Source organism: Gossypium arboreum, chromosome 1 (genome assembly GCF_025698485.1).
Source record: "Gossypium arboreum isolate Shixiya-1 chromosome 1, ASM2569848v2, whole genome shotgun sequence".
NCBI lineage: Eukaryota > Viridiplantae > Streptophyta > Magnoliopsida > Malvales > Malvaceae > Gossypium > Gossypium arboreum.
The window spans coordinates 107,561,933-107,584,945 of NC_069070.1; the positions used below are offsets into that span (position 1 = coordinate 107,561,933).

The 23,013-nt window shown below is 34.4% G+C and overlaps 2 protein-coding genes, 1 long non-coding RNA gene, 1 other non-coding gene and 1 pseudogene across 4 annotated transcripts; 3 read left to right on the forward strand and 2 right to left on the reverse strand.

The window, feature by feature from the left end:
• Window positions 1-3,390: 3,390 nt before the first annotated feature.
• LOC128285433 (receptor-like protein Cf-9) lies at window positions 3,391-6,232 on the forward strand. Its single transcript, XM_053022934.1, has one exon. It carries the CDS (start codon window positions 3,391-3,393, stop codon window positions 4,270-4,272), a length of 882 nt encoding a protein of 293 aa, XP_052878894.1. The 3' UTR covers window positions 4,273-6,232.
• On the forward strand, window positions 4,294-6,060 carry LOC108466360 (receptor like protein 27-like). The gene has a single exon (XM_017766687.1). The coding sequence runs from the start codon at window positions 4,294-4,296 to the stop codon at window positions 6,058-6,060; it is 1,767 nt and encodes a 588-aa protein (XP_017622176.1).
• Window positions 6,233-9,397: 3,165 nt separating the features above from the next.
• LOC128281919 (small nucleolar RNA R71) lies at window positions 9,398-9,504 on the reverse strand. The gene has a single exon (XR_008272203.1). It is a non-coding gene; the product is annotated as a small nucleolar RNA R71 (small nucleolar RNA).
• A 615-nt stretch (window positions 9,505-10,119) lies between these two features.
• Window positions 10,120-17,327, forward strand: LOC128280711 (uncharacterized; annotated as a pseudogene).
• A 979-nt stretch (window positions 17,328-18,306) lies between these two features.
• Window positions 18,307-20,595, reverse strand: LOC128285465 (uncharacterized). Its single transcript, XR_008275935.1, has 2 exons — window positions 20,442-20,595; window positions 18,307-18,596 (listed from the first exon to the last, which is right to left on the reverse strand). It is a non-coding gene; the product is annotated as an uncharacterized LOC128285465 (long non-coding RNA).
• Between the last annotated feature and the right edge of the window lie 2,418 nt (window positions 20,596-23,013).

Consider the following 23,013-nt stretch of genomic DNA (forward strand, 5'->3'; position numbering starts at 1 on the left):
ATTACCATGAACCTATATACCTTGCTATTATGTGCATATCCTATAAATATGCATTCAATTCCTCTTTCACCTAACTTTTTACATTTAGGTGTTGGAACTTTGACAATAGCTCTACAACTCCAAACCTTCAAATAATTAATGTTTGATTTCCTTTTTTTCCTTTGTTCATAGGGGGTTCTTTTAGTATCATTATTAGTAACTCTATTCAATATATGACAAGCTGTTAGAACAGTTTCTCCCCAAAAACCTTGTCCATGACCTGAATATGATAACATGGAATTTACCATTTCAGTCAAGACTCTATTTTTCCTTTCAGTTACACCGTTTTGTTGTGGTGTGTAAGGGGATGAAACTTGATGGATAAATCTAGTGGATTCAAAATAACTTGGATTATAATATTCTCCACCTCTATCCGATCTTAAGCACTTGATAAATAATTCACACTGAAGATCAACTTCAGATTTATAAACTTTAAATTTATCAAGCGCTTTATTTTTTGAATGCAATAAATATACATAACAATATCTAGAACAATCATCAATAAAAGTAACAAAATATTTCTTTCCACCTAATGTAGGAGTATTATGCATGTTACATAAATCACTAAGTATCAAACCAAGCAATTTTGTTTTCCTTTTAACCTTAGGGAAAGGGTTTCTTGTATTTTAGTTAACATACATGCATTGTATTTTTCAATATTATTATTAAAAGTAGGAATTAAATCTAACTTATACATGTCATTCAATTTTTATAATTCAAATGACCTAATCTATAATGCCATAAATAAAAAGATTCAACCATATAAGCAGAAATAGTATTTTTATTCTTATTAATAATATTGAGTTTAAACATACTCTCATACATATACCCTTTCCCTACAAAAATTCCTCCCTTAGACGAGATAAATTTATCTCCCTCAAAAACTAGTTTGAAACCAAACTTATTCAACAGACTTCTAGACACTAAATTCTTCCTAACTTCTGGTACATAATATACATCATTTAAGGTTAAAACTTTTCTAGAAGTGAATTGTAGTTCAACAGACACTTTGCCTTTGATTGCTGTGGTGGAAAAATTTCCCATGTACAAGACATTGTCATTTTCACATTGTGTGAACTTTGTGAACATGCTTTTGTCTTTATACACATGTTTGGTTGCTTCAGTATCAATCCACCATGTATTATCACCTTATGCCATATTAATTTCAGATATCATTGCAACGAACTTTTCGTTATTATCAGCCTTAGAAGATAATTTCTTCTTTAAAAATCGACATTCATTCATGAAATGTCCTAGCTTATCACAATGATAGCATGAGCTCTTTTGTTTCTTTTTGAACTTAGGTGCTTTATCAGTTTGTTTGAACTTTCTCTTGAATGGTTTAGTAGTCTGTACTTCCTCCGCCACATGCACTTTGGCATTTTCAGAATTTAGATTCTGATCTTGCTTTCGATATTCTTCTTCAATACGAAGATGATTTGCCAAAGTCTCAAGAGATATTTCCTCTTTATTATGTTTTAGATTTCTTTTAAAGTCTTTCCAAGATAGAGGAAGTTTGTCTATTATGGAGGATACAACAATCATTTCATCCATTTTCATATCATATTGCTTAAATTGATTCAACATCTTTTCACTATCACGAAATTGTTACATAACAGAACGGCTATCAACCATTTCATAATTATTGAAACGACTGACAAGAAATTGCTTACTTGTAACATCTTTGGTCTTGTATCTTGTTTCCAATTTGTCCCATAATTCTTTAGCGGTGACCTTATTTTGGTAGGTGTCGAACAAACCATCAGATAAACCATTCAATATATGGCCTGTGCACATGTAATCATCATTGTCCCATTTTTGCCTTTCTCGGGTTGCAACAACAGATTCGTTTTCATTCTCTTCAGGTCTTGGAGTGTTTAAAACATAAGCAATCATCAAAGTTGATAATAAGAAGTGCATCTTTTTCTGCCTTCGTCGGAAATTGTCACTATCTAACCGATCACGTTTGACAAAGTTGGCAGGCAATTCCCTTAGTGTTCCACTTTCATGTGTTGTGGTAGTCACCATGAAATATAACCTTAAAATTGTTAGTACAAATCTTCTGTGAGGAAAATCTCGAATAGAAAAAGAAGAAATAGGACAAGGCTCCAAGGTATGTATCAAGCCACTATCTTTAAGGTTATATTCGCCCCAATCTATCTTCGATGTGCAAATGAGTTCCAAACAAATTAACCTCGAGGATACAATGAAGCTAATGACTATTTGCGTTTTGCATTGACGAGAATAGTCCACTAAGCATTAAGTAATATAACAAGAAACTCAATTTCTACAAAGAATTTCTGCAGTAACTCTTTATAGAATAATCTAATAATATTAGAAAATGAGGAAGGATAGAAGAACTTTTAGAACTTGTTGGTATGATTTCCAAATGAAATCTTATTCCTATTTATAAGAATTTTCATGTCTCTTCATAGAGTCATCTTTCAATAGGAGTCTTTATGAATAAAAAATAATTATTATTATTCATTTAATTTTATAACTATTCAAATAATATTGTTTGAATAGTTATAATTCTTTTAAAAATCAAATGATATAACTTTTGACTAATGACAAAAAATTTATCTTTTAATTAATTACATAATTATTAAAATACTATAAATATTTGAAAATATACCAACATTATATACTATTAGATTTAAACTTTTTAGTCAAGTACACAATCTTTGTTTTTATTTGATGCTTAATTGCTTATGTACTATTTAATACCCAAAAATCATATTGTAAAAATAATGGATGGAAATCCTGGCTCCAATACTATACAAAGCCGACAACATTGGCCACACCCTACCACTCTTTTCTTCCCCTTGTCTTTTGCCATAATTCTTTTCTTGCTCATTAATGAATTTCATTATCATTCAACAACTATAAAGAAAAGTAGAAATAATATTATTGAAAAGGAATAACCATAAATTCTAAATATAAATTATAAAATAGACATGTATAATATTAAAAATAAAAAAATAAATTTAAAAGAATGAGTGACTAATTTTTGCTTTTGAGTATTGAGTAGTAATTTTGTTGTACAAGTTTTTAGCGTAAAAAATGTGATTTCCTATATTACATCTTGTTTTTTCTGGTGAATTTATATATCGACTTGCAATTGAGGTATCTGAAAACAGACCAAATGTGTGTTGTCTATCCTTTCTCAACACTTTGTTGCCCAACAATAGTCAACCTTCTTCTACTATTATTGTTTCTTCATTTGACTTTTCTTTTCTTTTTCATTTTTAATTACTTTTTTATACAAATTTGAAAACTTACTATTATAAATATTCATGCTCATCGGTCTTAATACTCTTAACCATCGCATTATACGTCCCTGGAATTACCATGATGGGATACCATTCCCCTACCTTCTGTCTATTACTTTGTTCCCATTTCATATCAGTTTTATGTTCTTCTCCTTCACCAACACATTTGTGCTCTCCTAACCAAAGTGCTGCCTTGTTCCAATTCAAAACCCACTTTTCCATTAACCAAACTGCATGTAAAAATTGTGAATATTCTAATCCTAAGGCTAAGACCACCTCATGGAAGCAGGGTACAGATTGTTGCTTATGGGATGGAGTGAGTTGTGACAACATCACCGGTGAAGTCATCAGCCTTGACCTCAGTTGCAGTTGCCTTTCTGGCACATTCCCTTCCAACACCACCTTTTTCCTCCTTTCAAGTTTACAGAGGCTGGATTTATCCTTCAATGATTTCAGGAAATCCGAAATTTCCTCCAACTTCGGTCGCTTTCCAAGCTCAACACATCTTGACCTTTCCTATTCATGGTTTTCAGGTCTTGTTCCCTACGGAATCTCCTATCTCTCCAATTTAGTTTCACTGCATCTTTCCTACCGTCCAACTACGGATCTCATTGGCTTTCAAGCGCCTGGGCCAATTTTGAAACTTGAAAAATTCGCTGTAAACGAAATAGTGCGGAACTTGACAAAGGTAAGGGAGATTTATTTGGATGGAATAGACATGTCATCCATTGATCCTAATTCCTTCGTCAATCTTTCTTACTCTCTCACATCTCTTAGTCTTTTTGGTTGTCATTTGCGGGGAAAATTGCCAGACAACATTTTCAAACTTCCCAACATCGAGTACCTGAGATTGGATGAAAACCCTAAACTCACTGGTCAGTTTCCAAAATCCAATTGGAGCAGTCCCCTTGTTAGTTTGAGTGCATCCGAAGCGTCTTTTTCTGGAGAATTGCCTGAATAATTTGGCGATTTAAAGTCTTTAATGGTTTTGGCTCTATTGTTTAGTAACTTCTCTGGATCAATTCCTCGATCACTAGGAAATCTATCTCAGCTAGACCCCTTATACCTTTCATTTAACTATTTTAGTGGTAAGATTCCATCTTCACTTACAAACCTCGCAAAACTGAGCATTCTTACCCTTAATGATAACCAATTGGAGGGCTTTCTTCCTGATAACCAAAATGCATTTCCAAATCTAGCCCTTCTTGATTTATCTAATAATTTACTTAGTGGTACAACACCATCTTGGCTTTATACCATTCCTCGTTTACTTTATTTAAATCTTGGAAACAATCAATTCAATGGTCATATCAGTGAATTCCAAAACAGACTTCTAATTAAAATAATATTGAAAGATAACAGCTTTCGTGGTCCGATTCCAAGCTCAATTTCTAAACTTGTGGACCTCACTTCCCTTGATATATCGTCGAATGAGCTAAACGGTACAATAAGTTTGAACATGTTCTCAGAGCTTCAAAATCTCAAAAAGCTTGACGTATTTGACCTCCACTCCAATTTTATTGAAGGTGATCTCCCAAAATTACCCCCTAACATCAGATTCCTATCAGTCTCAAACAATAGTTTAGTCGGAACGTTGTCTGGTATCTGCAATATGAAGTTTATTGAGATTCTCGATTTGTCTCATAATGATTTCAGTGGAATCATCCCACAATGCATCGGAAGCTTTAGCCAGAGTCTTTCATCGTTGAACTTGAAGATGAATAAGCTCCATGGAGCCATTACCTCGATTTTTGCTAAGGGATGTGCTTTAAAGAATCTGAACTTGAATAGCAATCATTTGGAAGGGCCGTTGACACCTTCAATCACCAACTGCAAAGAGCTGCAAGTTCTAGATGCTCGCAACAACATGGTAAATGATAGCTTTCCTCATTGGATCGAGGCATTATCAGAGTTGCAAGTTCTTGTACTCCGTTCCAACAGATTCCATGGTCCAATAACGGCTGCTACGAGTCCTCGGTCTCTTCTGAAATTGCGAATAGTTGATCTCTCCTGCAACAACTTTTTTGTCCCTCTGCCAACCGGTTACATAAAAAATTTCAAAAGAATGATCAATATTATTGACGATGGCAAAGGTGTGAGATACATGGGGGAAAGAAATTACTTGTATGATTATTCTGTTGCTATAGCTGTTAAAGGGTTTGAGATTGAATTGGTGAAGATTTTAACTATTTTCACAAGCATTGATCTCTCATGCAACAACTTTGAAGGACAGATTCCAAGAGACATCGGAGAGCTTAGTTCGCTACGGGGTCTTAATCTTTCTCATAACAATCTCGTTGGGCATATACCATCTTCACTTAGAAACATGACTAGGCTTGAATGGTTGGATCTTTCGTCCAATGAGTTGAGTGGGCAAATTCCAACGGGATTGCTAGATTTGACCTTCCTTTCCTCCTTCAACGTTTCATGTAATCAACCTGTTGGACCCATACCAAAAGGCAAGCAGTTCAACACTTATGAAAATGGTTCGTACCAAGGAAATGTGGGATTATGTGGCGTTCCACTCTCTAGAGGCTGCAACAACAACGTGTTGGGACAACCACCTCCTGCACCGTGGATGAACTCTCACGAAGACGATGGCTCAAAGCTTGAATTTGGGTGGAAAGTTGTTGCGATCGGTTATGGATTTGGATTCATATTTGGAGCGGCAATGGGATGTGGTTGTCTTAGAACCGGTAAGCCCAAATGGTTCGTGACCTTGTTTGAAGCTCGAAGACGAAGAAGGTGATCATCCTCCAAAGCCAAGCTAGTTTGAGCAATTCAATAATGCTGTCAACGCTTGCACGTTGTGATAAACTTTTGTTTTCCTAAATTCGGTCGGGTTTGTTTGTTTGTTGTTATGTTGATGTTGATGATGATTTTGATTGGGCTTTATTAGATTTATGTTTTGGTTATAGAGATGCAAGGTGCAAGTTTGTTAGAATTTTCAGCAAAGATTTAAGTTTACTTTTGGGTTAACCAGTTGTTCTTGTTGGTGTTTAGAACAAAGCTCAGCAAGCAGAACAGGAAACTTGTTCAACAAGCCTCGTGACTTGGTGAAGAAATTTGCTTGAGAACAAGAACAGAACAAAAAAACAAGAAAACAATGGAGAATATATGAATAAAATCAGATGGATTTCATTAAGAGAGAACATTGGCATATTGCCATTACATTTATCAGTCATTGACAGAGCAAAACAAGTCAAAATTTTCACCTAATGCTTATCTAATGCCACTAATTACATGGAAAATAGGTAAATAACTTGTACAAATGAACAAAGCTGATTTATCAGCTCAATCACCACCTAATTACATCAATCATCAAACAAACATAGTTCTAACTAAACTAGAATTCATTACATTAACCAAAGTAACAAAATGAAACAAAGATGAACAACAGAACTTGGCTCGACAGCTTGCAACCTTGGCATGAACTGCTTGGACTGCTTGCTGGTGTAGGAGCTACATGGAAGGCCACTTTCTAACACTTCTCCTTGGTCTCTGGAAACACAAAAAATTATATATACTTTTTCATACCAAATTTTTTTTAAATTTATGTAAATCCGGTTAAATTCTTGTCGAAAAATAATTAAATATTATAAATCATTTTAAAAATATGAACATGGTGAATTTATTTAATTTTATACTTAATTTTGATTAATTTTGACTATTTTCGACAGATTCGCGCAAAGGGCGAAAATTGACTCAACTGACACTGTTGAAAGCACAAAATCGAGAAGCAATTTGAAGTATCGAGGCACTTTAATTTCTAGCCTAACACGGTCCAGAAATGTGTATTAATTCATAATTTAATTAATTTTAATTTATTCCCCATTTAATTTGGGTTAAATAAATTATTTTTAATTAATTATGGAGAAATGGTCCAGTTGAACCGCACTGGTCGAACCAAATTGAGTGAACCGAACCAGCCACTAAATGGGCAGCCCAGAACCGTCCATATGCTGACCCAAATCAGCATTTTAGCTGATTAAATATGCTTGCAAAAAGGCCCTCAAAAGACTTCTAAATTTCATTCAAACCCCACCTTAATTTATGGCTTTGTAGATTTGCCCCAAGCTTAAAATAGCAAAGTTGAAACTCTCAACTTTGCCATGTGTGTGGCCGGCCAAGGGAGGGCTCTTTGGCTGCTGGAATTTTCTATTTTTAGTAGCAACAATCAGCTATAAAAGCCACCCCTTGCTGATCATTCAAAGCATCTCTCACTTCACATCATTCTCTTATTCCCTCTCTCACTTTCCTCTCATTTTTTCCATTTCATTCCCTCTTGTTCAAGTGCCAATTTCTTCTCTTGGGAAAGAGGCTCTCATTAGCCATTTGGAGCAGTAATTTAGGTGTTCATAAGCCACCTTGATAGCCAAGGCCAACGAAGTACGAAGAGTGGAGCAACTAGTCAAGCCACGGAGAAACACGGATTTGCTTCTTGTTCCCTATCTCTTTAAATTTTATTGTTGTTTTGACGAACATGGTTATGAATATTTATGCTATTGAAATGGTCATTTTAATCAATTCAGCTTAAATTATGTTTGTGTTGGGTTGATTATATTCTGCCTAGTTGAATTGTTAAAATTGTGTTTATGTTGTTATAAGCCTCGGTAAGATGCTTGATTAAGTAAAATCATGCCTAAGTTATTCTTGTGTTACGACTGTGAGGTAACTAACGAATTAATTATTTAAACGGATTGCAATTGTAATTAATTGACACAGTACTTAATCAGTGCATGTTTATTCTACTAAGGTAGCTGAAGGTTAAATTAGCAATGTATCTGGCGATATTATTGCCTTGCATAACTTGCAAGATTATTGTGATTAAATTGTTTCAAGGTAAGGATGCCTTGTTACTTCCCATAGTCTTTTATATGCTTATTAGATTTTATTAATCGGTTGAATTGACATAGGGATATGCAAGAGATTGGTTCAATTTAATGAGTATGTATGTGCAATAACATGTTTGCTTACTAGAATCTATTTAGTCGGTTGAATTGACATAGGGATATGTCAAGAGATGGATAGATTCTTGTATGTAAATTTGTTCATAAGTTAGCAAATTATCGGGTTGCTGTGAATTTATTCGTAACAATGTAAACATGAGTTTAATAATTCTAAGTTAAAGAAATATAATTAATCCAACACAAGTATGTTACATTGATTAAATCTTATTTGAAATCGTGCACTAGAACTCTTTTGGTTATTTTAATTATTTACTTAGTTTTTAAATAGTTTTTGACCATCTTTCAAAATCAAATTATTTTTACCTCACCAAAGTGTTTTACAAATACTTTCATAAGTAATTCTTTTTACAGTCCCTGTGGGTACGATAACTCGACATTTACTTGTCACTTTATTACTTGTTACGATTGTGTACACTTGCACATTTTTCTATCGTTCCAAGTTTTTGGCACCGTTGTCGGGGACTGTTTTAAAAAAAGTCATTATTTGTGAATTTGTTAGTCATACATTTTGGTTTATTTTTCTATTTAATCTTTAACTTAATTAATTTTTCTTTGATAATTCAGGTGTTTATGAGTATTGACCAGATTATTGACTTAGTCCCTGTAGACCCTGAGATAGAACTAACCTTTCGATAGCGAAGAAGACAAGCGAATCAGAGAAGGACTGAAAGAATGAATTTCGAGAATATGAATCAAGGAAATGGAGCAAACCTTGCTTAAAATCCTATCCTTATTGCTAACGATAGGGATAGAGCCTTAAGACAATATGTCGTGCCAGTATTTAACAATCTTAATCCGGGCATTATGAGACCCGAAATCGAGGCACAACAATTCGAGCTGAAGCTAGTCATGTTCCAGATGCTTCAGACAGTGGGCCAATTCGATGGAATGCCTACCGAAGATCCTCATCTTCACCTAAGACTATTTATGGAGGTGAGTGACTCTTTCAAATTAGCTTGAGTTACCGAAGATGCATTACGATTGAAGCTATTCCCGTACTCACTAAGGGACAGAGCTCAAGCTTGGTTGAATTCATTGCCACCAAAATCAATCTCTACATGGCAAGAGTTAGCCGAAAGATTTCTCATGAAGTATTTCCCGCCTAGCAAGAATGCTAAGTTGAGGAACGAGATCACTGCCTTCCAACAAATGGATGATGAATCCTTGTATGAGGCATGGGAATGATACAAAGAGCTATTACGGAAATGCCTTCACCATGGAATCCCACATTGCATCCAACTTGAGACATTTTATAATGGTCTCAATGTTCAGACGAGGATGGTAGTGGACGCTTCTGCTAACGGTGCTCTCCTTTCTAAGTCTTATAATGAGGCTTACGAAATCATCGAGAGGATCGCCAGTAATAATTATCAATGGCCAACCAATTGAGCCACGTCAGGAAGATGAGTCGCTGAAATACATGAAGTGGACGCTCTCACTTCACTCGCATCTCAGGTATCTTCAATTTCCTCAATGCTTAAGAATCTTACTTCTAATGAGTCTAACAGTTTTGTAGCCCAACCACCTCACCAATTTGAGAGTATAGCCTATGTTATTATGGGGAGAGACATTTGTTCGAAGAATGTCCATCAAACCCCGAATCCGTATATTACATGGGTAATTAGAACCAAAATCGAGGAAGGCAAGGACTGCAATCCAACTTCTACAACTCATCGTGGCGAAACCACCCGAATTTTTCCTGGAGTAACCAAGGGGCTGGAACCAGTAACAACTACGTCTAACCTAGACCAACTCAGCTGCCTAGTTTTTCCCAACAAGTTCAGAAACCAGCTTAGGCTGAATCATCCAATAGCTTAGAGAGTTTATTGAAGGCATACATGGCGAAGAATGATGCCTTAAAGCCAAGCAGCTACATTGAAGAATCTAGAAAACCAAATGGGCCAGCTTGCTACAGAATTCAAGAACCGACCACAAGGTGCTTTATCTAGTGATACAGAGAATCCAAGAAACTGGGGAAGGAACATTGTAAAGCGTTGACATTGAGGAGCGGAAAGACAGTAGAGCCCAACACTATCGAAGTTGAAAAGGAGCCAGCTGATGCTCAAGACTCAGAGAAAGTTCAACCGAGTGTTGAAATTTCAGTTTCACAAGAACCAAAATCTGCAAAACCTGACAAGGTAATTCCAGAACCAGCTAATTCTGATCAACTAACAACTCCGTTAAATACAAAATTACCGCAGAAAACGAACCAACCAGTTCCAGTAAAGAAACCACCACCACCCTACCCTCAAAGACTTCAAAAGCAAAAGCAGGAGATTCAATTCAAGAAATTTCTAGACGAACTCAACCAACTTCACATCAACATCCCGTTGGTTGAAGCACTTGAGCAAATGCCAAACTACATCAAATTCATGAAGGATATCCTGTCAAAAAAATGAAACTCGGAGAATTTGAGACGATAGCTCTAACGAAGGAATACAATGCATATATTCAAGACAAACTACCCTCAAAGCTGAAGGATCCTGGATGTTTTACCATACCTTTCAACATTGGAGCAACATATTGTGGTAAGGCATTATGTGATTTAGGTGCAAGTATAAACTTGATGCCTATGTCAATATTTAGAAAGTTAGGGATACGTGAAGTCAGACCTACTACGGTTACACTTCAACTAGCAGATCGGTCCTTAGCACATCCAGAAGGAAAAATCAAGGACGTAATGGTACATGTAGATAAATTTATCTTTCCTGTTGATTTTGTTATCCTAGATTTTGAAGTAGACAAAGAAGTGCCGATTATCCTAGGAAGACCATTCTTAGCAACTGGAAGGACCCTTATCGATGTGCAGAAGGGTGAACTTACGATGCGTGTTCAGGATGATCAGGTAACATTTAATGTTTTTAAGTCTATGTGATTTCCTGACACAATTGATGATTGTTCTGCATTATCCGATTTAGAGGATTTAATAGTGAAAAAGGAGCTCAACTATGTTGAAGATCCATTAGAACAAATTCTAACATCAGATCCTCCAAATGATGAAGAGGATGAGGAATATTTAGCTTTGTTAGAAGCTGATCAAAGGAGGTTTAATCCGTAATCTCGCTTTGAATCTTTGGAGTTAGAGAAAAAGGAGTATGCCCAACCTAAAGCGTCAATCGAGGAGCCACCTAAATTAGAACTGAAAGTACTACCCTCACATTTGAAATATGTTTATTTAGGTAACGCGTCTACTTTGCCTGTGATTGTTTCAGTAGAATTAACTACTGAGCAAGAAGAAAAACTCATCTTGGTGTTGAAACAATTCAAGAAGGCTATCGGATGGACCATAGCCGATATCCGTAGTATTAGTCCAACTATATGTATGCACAAGATTATCCTGGAAAATGGCGAAAAAAGGACGATTGATGGACAACGAAGACTGAACCCCATCATGAAGGATGTGGTGAAAAAGGAGATTATCAAGTGGTTAGATGTGGTATCATTTATCCCACCTCAAACAGTTCATGGGTAAGTCCAGTCTAGTGCGTGCCAAAGAAGGGAGGTATCATAGTTGTAAAAAATGAGAACAATGAGTTGATACCAACTAGAACAGTTACGGGATGGAGGATTTGCATCGATTACTGGAAACTGAACAAGGCGACTAGGAAAGATCACTTCTTTTTACCGTTCTTGGACCAGATGCTGGATAGACTCTCGAGGCGAGACTATTACTGTTTTCTCGATGGATACTTGGGGTATAATCAGATTACAATAGCACCGGAAGATCAGTACAAGACAACATTCACCTGCCCGTACAGTACATTTGCATTTAGACGCATGCCATTTGGTTTATGTAATGCACCTGCTACATTTCAAAGATGTATGATGTCTATTTTTACTGACATGGTTGAAAAATACTTGGAAGTTTTTATGGATGACCTTTTAGTGTTCGGAGATACTTACGATGATTGCTTAGCCAATCTATCTAAGGTACTAAGACGATGCGAGGAAACAAACCTAGTACTTAACTGGGAAAAGTGTCATTTCATGGTACAAGAAGGAATTGTTCGAGGGCATCGGATAACGAGACATGGAATCGAGGTAGACAAAGAAAAGGTAGATGTTATTGAGAAGATTCCACCTCCAACATCTGTAAAGGGTGTTAGGAGCTTCTTGGGTCACGCCGGGTTCTATTGAAGATTTATCAAGGACTTCTCCAAAATTGCTAAACCCTTATGCAAATTATTGGAGAAGCACACGACGTTCAAGTTCGATGATGAATGCTTAAAGGCTTTCAAGGGTTTGAAGAGTTGATTAGTTACGGCACCCATAATTGTCACACCAGACTGGGATTTGCCATTTGAATTAATGTGTGACGCAAGCGACTTTGTGATAGGAGCTGTCATGGGCCAACGAAGGAACAAAGTTTTTCATCCCATCTACTATGCAAGCCGAACTCTTACAAGAGCTCAACTGAACTATACGGTAACAGAAAAAGAGTTACTAGCTATTGTATTTGCTTTTGACAAGTTTCGATCTTATATTGTAGGTACCAAAGTAACTGTTTATACGGACTACTTGGCAATCAAGTACTTACTTGCCAAGAAAGATGCTAAGCCGAGATTGATCCAGTGGGTGCTTCTACTTCAAGAGTTTGATCTAGAAATTCAAGATCGAAAGGGAGTAGAAAACCAAGTAGTAGATCATTTGTCCAGATTGAAGCCGCAAGAAGGGAATTCTCCTAATATACCGATTCAGGAAACATTCCCAGATGAACACATACTGAAGGTAAGTCATGTCCATAGTAACCCTTGGTTTGCTGATATTGCTAACTATTTAGCTTGTGGTTTGATGCCAATTGATAAGACTTATCAACAAAGGAGAAAGTTTCTTCATGATGTTAAGTACTATTTCTAGGAAGAGCCATATTTATTTAAAAGGTGTGCAGATTAGATGATCAGGAGATGTGTGGTAGAAGATGTAGTACAAAAGATTTTATACCATTTTCACTCAGCTCCGAGTAGGGGACACTTCGGAGGTACTCGTACGTCGGCCAAAGTATTGCAAGCCGGATTCTTTTGGCCAACACTATTTAAGGATGTATACGCGTACGTAAAGAGTTGTGACCGATGTCAAAGGGTTGGAAATATCACCAACAGGAATGAGATGCCTCGAACAAACATCATTGAGGTGGAATTGTTCGATGTATGGGGTATTGTAACACCCTCTAACCCCGAACCGTCGCCGGAATAGAGTTACGAGGCATTATTGGACGTATCAGACAACTTATGAATAATTCACAAATAAAATAACATTCATAGCATAATTTAATTACTAAATCCCTATATTGAACTCTCAAAGTCTAAAACATACATTTAAGTGAAACGGGACTCGTTTAAGTACTCCAGCTTTTTTTTTTTTATAAATTTCGACAGCATTTCTGCTTATTTTTACATAAAACCCCCTGCAATTAAAACCATATCCATTTCAAACATAACCAATTCAACCAATTTATTTCACACATTCATTTTCTATTCTAATTACCTTCTAATCAACTTAATCAATATAATATTAATTTAAATTTATCATTGTGCTAATTAAATTGAAATGGATAAACTTTTTCATTATAATTCTTAGACTTGTAATACTAACATTTTAAAACCATTTATATCCAAAACATAATAACCTTTATACACATCCTATGTATATGCCATATTACCAAAAGAAAATATACATCACCAAAAGTTTGCTGAAGTCGGCTCTGGTTTTGGATGCTGGTTCAGTACTTGACTTCTACAACCTGCGCACGGAAACAACCGTACGCTGAGTATGCATATACCCAGTAGTATCACTATAATTTAGTTTATAATTAAATACATTCAATCACACACATACTTTTACATTACAATTATCATCACTTAATGAACAATTTAATCTTTTTATGTTGTCATTCAATTATATATATACCATTCTTATTTCTTTATTTCAATTCTCAACTTTCACATATGCCATATCATTCAAATTTAGTTTTATCAGTAGATTTATTTCATTTGTCCCTATTAACTTGACTCGGACTCGGCGGATACACGGATTCCAACCAACACACCAGTACGGCATACAGTGCTTCATCTACCGGGCCGGAACAAGAATAAAGAAAAGACGCAGTAATTGAAGTACCTCATCGGAACAAATCAAACAAGAATAAGAATTTGATAAGATTCGACACACAAAGTGTCGAATCGGTAACAATAATGGTAACAGTAATAGTAGTCGGCACATAAATGCCTAATCAGTAAGCCGGTAAAAACCCGTACTCTTCCATATCCTATGGCATGCCAACTATATCCGACTAGCCTAACTAGTTAATAGGGTATTTAAATCATTTTTCAGTACAATTTTCATTTCGATTCAATATTAATTATAATTTATTACTTTGATCAATTTTCACAGTAATACAGTAATTCACTTCATTAGAAATTTTACAGTTCAACGCAATATACGTAATATTATTCAGTAATTTCACAGTTCAATTCGATATTCAAAACAATATTCAGTATCCCATAATTCAGTTCAGTATCAATCTCAATTTTAATACCCAATCACAAATTTTATTAGTTCATTAAATGCTTACCTTAAAATACTTACCATACATTCATATTAAATTAAACACATTAATTATAAAGCTTGAGTTATAGTGATACAAACCAGAATTCTCTTTAGATTTAATCCTCGACGATCTTTCCTTTTCCTTTTTGGGCTGATGCTTCAGGCTCGATATTAGCTACGAAAAATTAAAATAATTTCATAATTATTAGCATAATACAATTTAAATGCTGAAATTTTTATCTAACTTTTACTTTAATTCCAATTTAATCCCAACTAAACCTATAAATTTTTCTTTCTCAATTCATACCTTTTTGCTACTCAATTTCTTGCCAAACTCACATTTAATTTTGATCATATTTTCATAATTTCGAATTTATTTCAATTTAATCCCTAAAACTCAAAACTTATAGCTTAGTTTACAATTCAATCCTTTATTCAATTCTAACTTAAAATTCATTCAATTAAATCCCTAATTCATTATTTTGCTCAACATGAACTATGTTCAAGAACCTAAAAACTTTCAAAACCTTAACTTAATTTCAACAAAACTTTGTTCTAAAGCTTCTAAAACATCAAAATTAACTAAAAAGGACTTAATTGACTTACCAATCAAAGTTTCAAGCTTCAAATCTATAGTTTTTCCTTTTTCTCTTTCATTCTCTTTTTCTCCCCTGTTTTCGAATGCTTCTGTTTTCTATTCTGTTTGTTTGGTTTCTATTTATTTTATGCTTTATCTCTTTTTTTTTACTTTATTTAATTTAATTTATATTTAATTAATAAATATCTATTTAATAGCAATTATATATATAACAATTGTACACACACATGTTTTACATTTGTCCAATATCACCACCCTACATTTGTCATAATTTTATTTAATTATATTATTTAATTAATAAATATCTCTTAATTATAATAATAATAAATAATAAATATCTACTAATTTAAATAAAATATTATAATTGTATAAATATTATCATTACATATGTATATTTTTATCACCTTACACTTGTCATAATCATACTTTATTTAACATAAAAATAAATATTATGATATAATTATTTAATTATCAATAATTTAATTTAATCTAATTATCTATTACTTTAATATTAAGTAAACAAATTATTTTATAACAAGTACACATGTATCTATTTATTACAAATATACCAATATTTTTATTACTATACAATTCTCTACTATTTAATTTATTTAATAATAATACTAATAATAATATAAAACCATAACAATTAATAATTATAATAATCAATTATACAATATTATATAATATATATAATCTAAATAAAATCTTAGATTTTAATACATTTATGCTGCCTCAACCATTACTTATTGGCATATTTGCCATTTTGGCCCTTTTACTTTCTATTGTTTTAGAATTAAACTTTTACCTCTTATTCAATTTAATTCTTTTTGCTAATTACTCTAAATTAAGCTAAATTTTCTTAATTAAAACCTAATTAGACACACCACTAGGCTCATAAATATTTTTAATAATTATTTTCGAACTTATTTCACTAAGACGGAGGCCCGATAACATACTTTTCTGGTGCCCACGGATTTTGGGTCGTTACAGGTATTGACTTTCTTGGTCCTTTCCCTCCGTCTTTTGGTCACAAGTATATATTGGTAGCAGTAGACTATGTGTCCAAATGGGTCGAGGCTGAAGCTTATCCGACAAACGATACTAGGGTTGTAATTAAGTTCTTGCAGAAACACGTGCTCACAAGGTTTGGAACCCTAAGAGCTATCATTAGTGATGAAGGGTCCCACTTTGTGAACAAGTGGTTAAAATGGTTGTTAGACAAGCACGGAGTGAAAGACAAGGTTGCAACAGCTTACCATCCACAGACGAATAGGCAAGCTAAATTGGCAAATAAAGAGATCAAAGGCATACTTGAGAAGGTAGTTTTCCCAAATCGACGAGATTGGTCCAAAAGGCTGGATGATGCTTTATGGGCTTACCGAACAGCATACAAGACACCTTTAGGGATTTCATCCTATTGGTTGGTCTTTGGGAAAGCATGTCATCTACCCTTAGAGTTAGAGCACAAGGCTTACTGGGCTCTTCGACAACTCAACTTGGATCCTAAGCTTGCTAAAGAGAAACGGATGCTCCAGCTCAATGAGCTAGAGGAACTCCGGCTATTCTCCTACGAAAATGCCAAATTACTCAAGGAAAGGCTTAAGAAATGGCATGACAAGCACATTCGAGTTTGAGAATTTGAATTAGGTCAGAGAGTTTTGCTATTTAATTCTAGACTAAAGTTCTTTCCAGGTAAGCTAAAATCACATTGGTCCGGTCCATTTACGATTCATCGCTGTAACACCCCCAAACCCCGTCCCATCGCCAGAATAGGATTACAGAGCATTACCGGTCTTTACAGTCCTTTAACACCTGAAACGGAAATATTTGAGTAATGTTACATGATATGAATCTTATTAAATCCTTAATGGGCCCACAGTGTTTACTATATACATTTAAATCCAATCGGGGTTTGATCGTAGGCTTAGAAAATTTTTCGTACAATTTCTTTATGAACAGTACCACACGCCCGTGTGGCTAAATTAACATGCCCGTGTCCTTAGCCCGTGTGCAGCACTGACTTTTTAACACGGTCATAGAACACGTCCGTGTGGCCTATCCGTGTACTAAACTGAATTTAAGACACGGCCGTGGCAACCAAGGCACACACTCGTGTGACAAACTATGTGAACTCAAAATGAACCTTGTATTTTAAAAATTTTACCAATCTTGTAAATTTCAATCCACAACCAATACAAATACCAATCTAAACGCATTTTATATATTATCCAATACTTAACTTTTAAACACTTATCACGTATCATTATCAATTATCAATTTACTTATTTCACTATTACAATCACGATTCAATATGACACACTTAATACATCCTAGGTACATGCCACTATCGATAATTAACATGCTTTACCTTTTTGAGTTCGGGATCAGCTTAAGATGCTAATTTGATGATCTGTCTTTAACCTAAACTACGCACGGAAACAAACCGTACGCTGAATATGAACTCAGTGGTATTTCTATAAACAGAATTGCTGAATAGTGTAAGAAATTTAACATTTACTTAAATCATATAATAATCATAGTAAACTTGTAATGTAGCACCCCAAACCCGGCCCAGAAGTTATGGCCGGATCCGGCATGCCACATCAAAAACGTTAAAAAAAATTTCCATTCTAAGTCCAGAAAATCGTACTTGATGTTCAAAAGATTAATTCATTAAGGATTAAAGTGAATGGAAGTCGTGCACCGTAGGAAACCGGAAAAGAGGTGGTGAGTACATCGGATCGCTAAGTACCAAGCCCCTTCGGATCCAATCCTAGACATGCATACCGCCATTGCCACACCTTAACGTCATGGATATTTCTAGGAAACCGATTTGATTAAGTCATTTTTAGGAAAAGTGATTAATTTTGGAAAATACTTTCATTGCGGAAGCTTTGCTTGTTGTCGTGTTATTTTGAAATCAACTGTTGTTTTTGAAAACGCGCCCTAAAGCTATCCAATTTCAACAGTTAAAATAAGTATTACCTATCTTAGTAATACATATTAAAAACCATCAAAAATAAATAAGCGGCCTTATTACATTTAAAAGCCCAAAACCTTAAACGTAATAAAATGATGTCCAGTTCACTAGAAGAAAATCAAACTTTCAGAACGGGTGGCCACTTCGAATTCCCTCACAGCTCCAAGCCCACTATGGTTGGGGATTTCCTACATGGATGAAAATAAAAGGGGTGAGTTTGGGGAAACTCAGTGTGTAAGGAAAACCCATTCAAAGCCCAAGTTAGCTCAAGCCCATTGGGCCTAAGCCCATTCAGTAATGATGGTGCTGGGCCAAAGCCCTTTCAGATTACAATAAACCGGGCCTTAGCCCTTATTCAGATATAATGATGGCCCATAGGCCCATTTCAAAATACATGCAGCATCAAGAAACATATGCAAGCCGATTTGGGGAGACTACTCAACCCACCAACCACTACACTCCACCCGTACCAGCCATACACTCCATGTGAGGATAGCTCAACCCACCCAGCCCAACACTCCACATTCTTGCAAGATTGTCGCTCGATTAACGATAAATTGAGGTAAAGCCTCCAGTACGTGGACAAGCCACTTTCAGTACTTCCTCCGTCAATATCCCAATCCCATGCATCAGATAATAACAACATGGCATGCGGTAAATAACAACAGTCAAACATGCATTTAGGTCAATTTAACCCTAGGGGTATTTCAGTAATTTATCTACTAGGGGTAAAACTGTAAATTTTTCACTTTTAAAGGTATTTCAGTAATTTATCTATTTTAGGGTTTTTCATGCATATTCCTACCTTTCACGTACTACAGAATCACGTATCGAGGGTTCTTACCGAAATTGGGTCCGTTGGCCCATCATTCCAATTTTGGCCCATTAGGCCCAAAAATATCGAGGGCACAGAAATCATGCACTTTGTAGTCCAAATATTGTAACTTACCAAAAACATTAATCGATTTACCTCACGAGCATTCGCACACTCGCAAATCTACAAAATACCGTTTTTCGGCATTTCGACTTTTCGACTTTTGCCGATCTAGACTAAGAAAGAGGGTGTTAGTTACACACATTTGCGACGATATCTTCGATTGAGATCCACACACGAACCGCCTACAATTGGATTACTAACACGTTAATCTAACTATTCAAATACAAACTACGATTAACCCCTTACAATATTCGCCAACCACACCTACAGATCATAGTAAGCTTATAAGAAATCAATAAGCAACTCATTAACAAATTTTTGTCAATGTTTACCACATAATCATAATTTCACTGCAAGCTGTCTTCCTGAGCAACAGTCACTAACTCATTTATAACTGGAGCTACGAAACTCCAAATCAAGTGCCGTTAATTTTCCCTGAAAATAGACTCATATATCTTCTATCCATAAAATTTTCAGAATTTTTGGTTTATCCAATCAATACCAGAATTTTCTCAAAGTTTCCCATGTTTCTCTGTTTGACTAATCTGACCACCCTTCATTACGAATCAAATTTCTCATTGTACAGAATTTAAAATATGTTTTTGTTTATTTCATTAGAAACTAGACTCAATAAGCTTTAATTACATAATTTATTCAGCTTCTAATTCTTCTCCCATAATTTATGGTGATTTTCCAAAGTCACGTTACTGCTGCTGACCCAAGCAGATTTATTACCAAATCACTCTTTCACACATACCTTGCATGCATGTTATTTAAACATGTATATCACCAATCAATCATCACATATCTATGATTTTACTTAAGTATAATCTCCATTTCATCATTTTAAAGCACAACATGTTAGCTGATTTTTCCCTTTAACATCTAAGGCACATGCATGCTCATTTGTTTGGCTCAACTTCACCTATCTTCCATTTTTCATCAAAAGAACATGAAACAACAACCATTTCCTTCATTTTAATTCATGACTAAATGCTCACAACACAACTAAAAATCAAAATATACTTCAAGAGTTAAGGTAGAATCAAGAAGAACTCATGAACCTCAAAATAGAAGCAAGGTACCAAGAACTTACCTTCAATTTTCCTCCTCCTAATGACCAAATACTCAAGAGCTTTCTCCTCTCATTTCTCTTCTCTAACTTTCAGCTATGATGAACAAAGATGGACAAAACTTTGTTCTTTTCACCCCTTTTTCTTTTAATAAAACTTCATATTTTATCCATTTAATTCTTTAATACAAAAGACATGAAATTCTTATCATGAAACATTTACCTAACCCATTATCATGAAACATTTACCTAACCCATTATCATGGAATATTTACCTAACCTATTATCATGGAACATTTACCTAACCTATTATCAATTTGTATCAATTTGTACCATAAATTATGGATATCAAGTGTACATTTTGTCTACAACAACATGATGGCTGGCCACTTCATGTAAAATGGGAGGTTTGTCATGCAAATCCTCCTATTTTGCACTCCTATTTATTTGGCCACTTCAATTTAGCCTATAGCATTTTCAAACATTTTCACATAGGTCCTATTTCATAATTTCACCCCCTTTTTCTTATGGAACAAAAATTAACTAAAATTGCCGAGTTCTATCTTAAGCTTGGGCTTTCTAGAGGCCCACTAACATAATTAAACCTATGCCAACATTCACAGGATTCCCGAAAATTGGGGCGTTACATGTAAATCACTAAATAATAATACTCGCCATTCATATATACATTCGAGCTTTAAACTTTAACTTCACAGTCTCTATACCTTAGTCATTTAACTTAATTTCATAACATATAAACCTTTCCATTTGAATCAGTCTACCTTCATTGTCCATTTGTACCTTTCATTTCATCATTCAGCAATTAATATAACATTTACTTTCATTAGCAGTCAACATTCATGTATTCTTAAACTCCAAGCATTACTTCAGAATCTTAATACTTCAACCATTAAGTCTTCATTATTTAGCTTTAAAACCTTATTAATCGGTCTACAATACACTTTCATTACTATACAGTAATCTTCATCTGTCATGCAATCAAGCAGTCTTTTTAAACATAACAGTCAATAAATAATAAATTAATAACATTCATTCTTTGATATCCTTGATTATTCACCTTTCATTCAATATTCTATACTATCTCATTTTAATAACAATCAATATTCTTTATTAACAACCAATTGATCTTTATCGTTCAGTACCAATCAGTCAACAGTAATAATCGGTTAATCAGTAATATTCATTTATTCAGTATCAGTCGTTTATTCTGTAACAATCAATTATTCAATAGCAGATAGTTTAATACTTTTCATTACCCCTATTAACATGACTCGGACCTGGACGGATACACGGATCCAACCCACACATCGGGGATAGAATACAGTGTTTTATCGGTCGAAGCTGGAATACACCGTAAGGGTAACAGTAACGTAACAGTAATAGTAGCGGTACACAAAGTACCTCATTGGAACAAATCCGAACGATAAGATAAGATCAGTGCACGGAGTACCTCTTGAACGAATCTGGAGCGATCCACATGAGTCGACACATATAGTGTCTTATCGACACATAGTCGGAATATCCCTGAACACTTCCAATACTATGGCATGCTAATTATATCCGACTAGCCCGACACTGTTAATAGGGTATACAGTAAACTTTCAAATTTTCAATTTCATTCATAATTTAATTTCACTTCATTTCAATACCTTTCTTTATCAATTCACATGTAACTCAATTTTAATACAACATACCTTTTAATTCATTTTCCAATAATCACACATTCAAATATTTCATACTTTAATTACTTGTCACATATCAATCGTGATACAACAATTAATAATCAAATTCAATAAATTATAAAACATTATAATTCTTACCTTAGCATTTCCATTCTCAAGCAATTCAAATATTAACATAACAATTAACTATTAAGTTCAGTTTATAGAAATACAAACCGTAATTCTCTAGTTTACTCGATATCCTCGTCCACTTTCTCTTTCCCCTTCTTCGATGACATTTCCGGTGCTACGTTAGCTAAGGAAAAATTTACATTCATTCAAAGTCATTAATATCACATTCTTAAGATTTCCATGTAACTTTTCCATAAATTCCAATTTAGTCCTTCCACCATAACCATTCTTTTTCTTCAAAATTAACTTAAGTTTTCATCTTTATACTTACTTAAAATAAAATCTAGCATTTCATATTCAACATAAAACTTAAATTCTGAATTTCTTTCAACTTAGTCCTTACGATGTCAAAACTTAACTTTCTCTTTATGATTTAATCTTTCTCCCACTTTTACCTTAAATTCCTATCTATAAAACTCATAATTCTTTAAATTGTTCAACTTAATCAACACATAAAAATTTATTAACTTCCTAACTTTTGATATAATTCATGTAGTACTCTTCTCTAGGATTCCATAAACATCAAAATTACAAGAAAAGGGATGAAATTGACTTACCAATTAAGCTTGAAACCTCAAAGCCCTAATTTTTCCTTTTTTTTTCATTCTTTCTTTCCTTGTTTCATTCGTGACCTTCTTTTTCCTTTTTCTTTATTTCATTTCTTTATTTCTTTTATTTTAATTACTTTACAATATTATATTAATATAATATACTTTAATTAT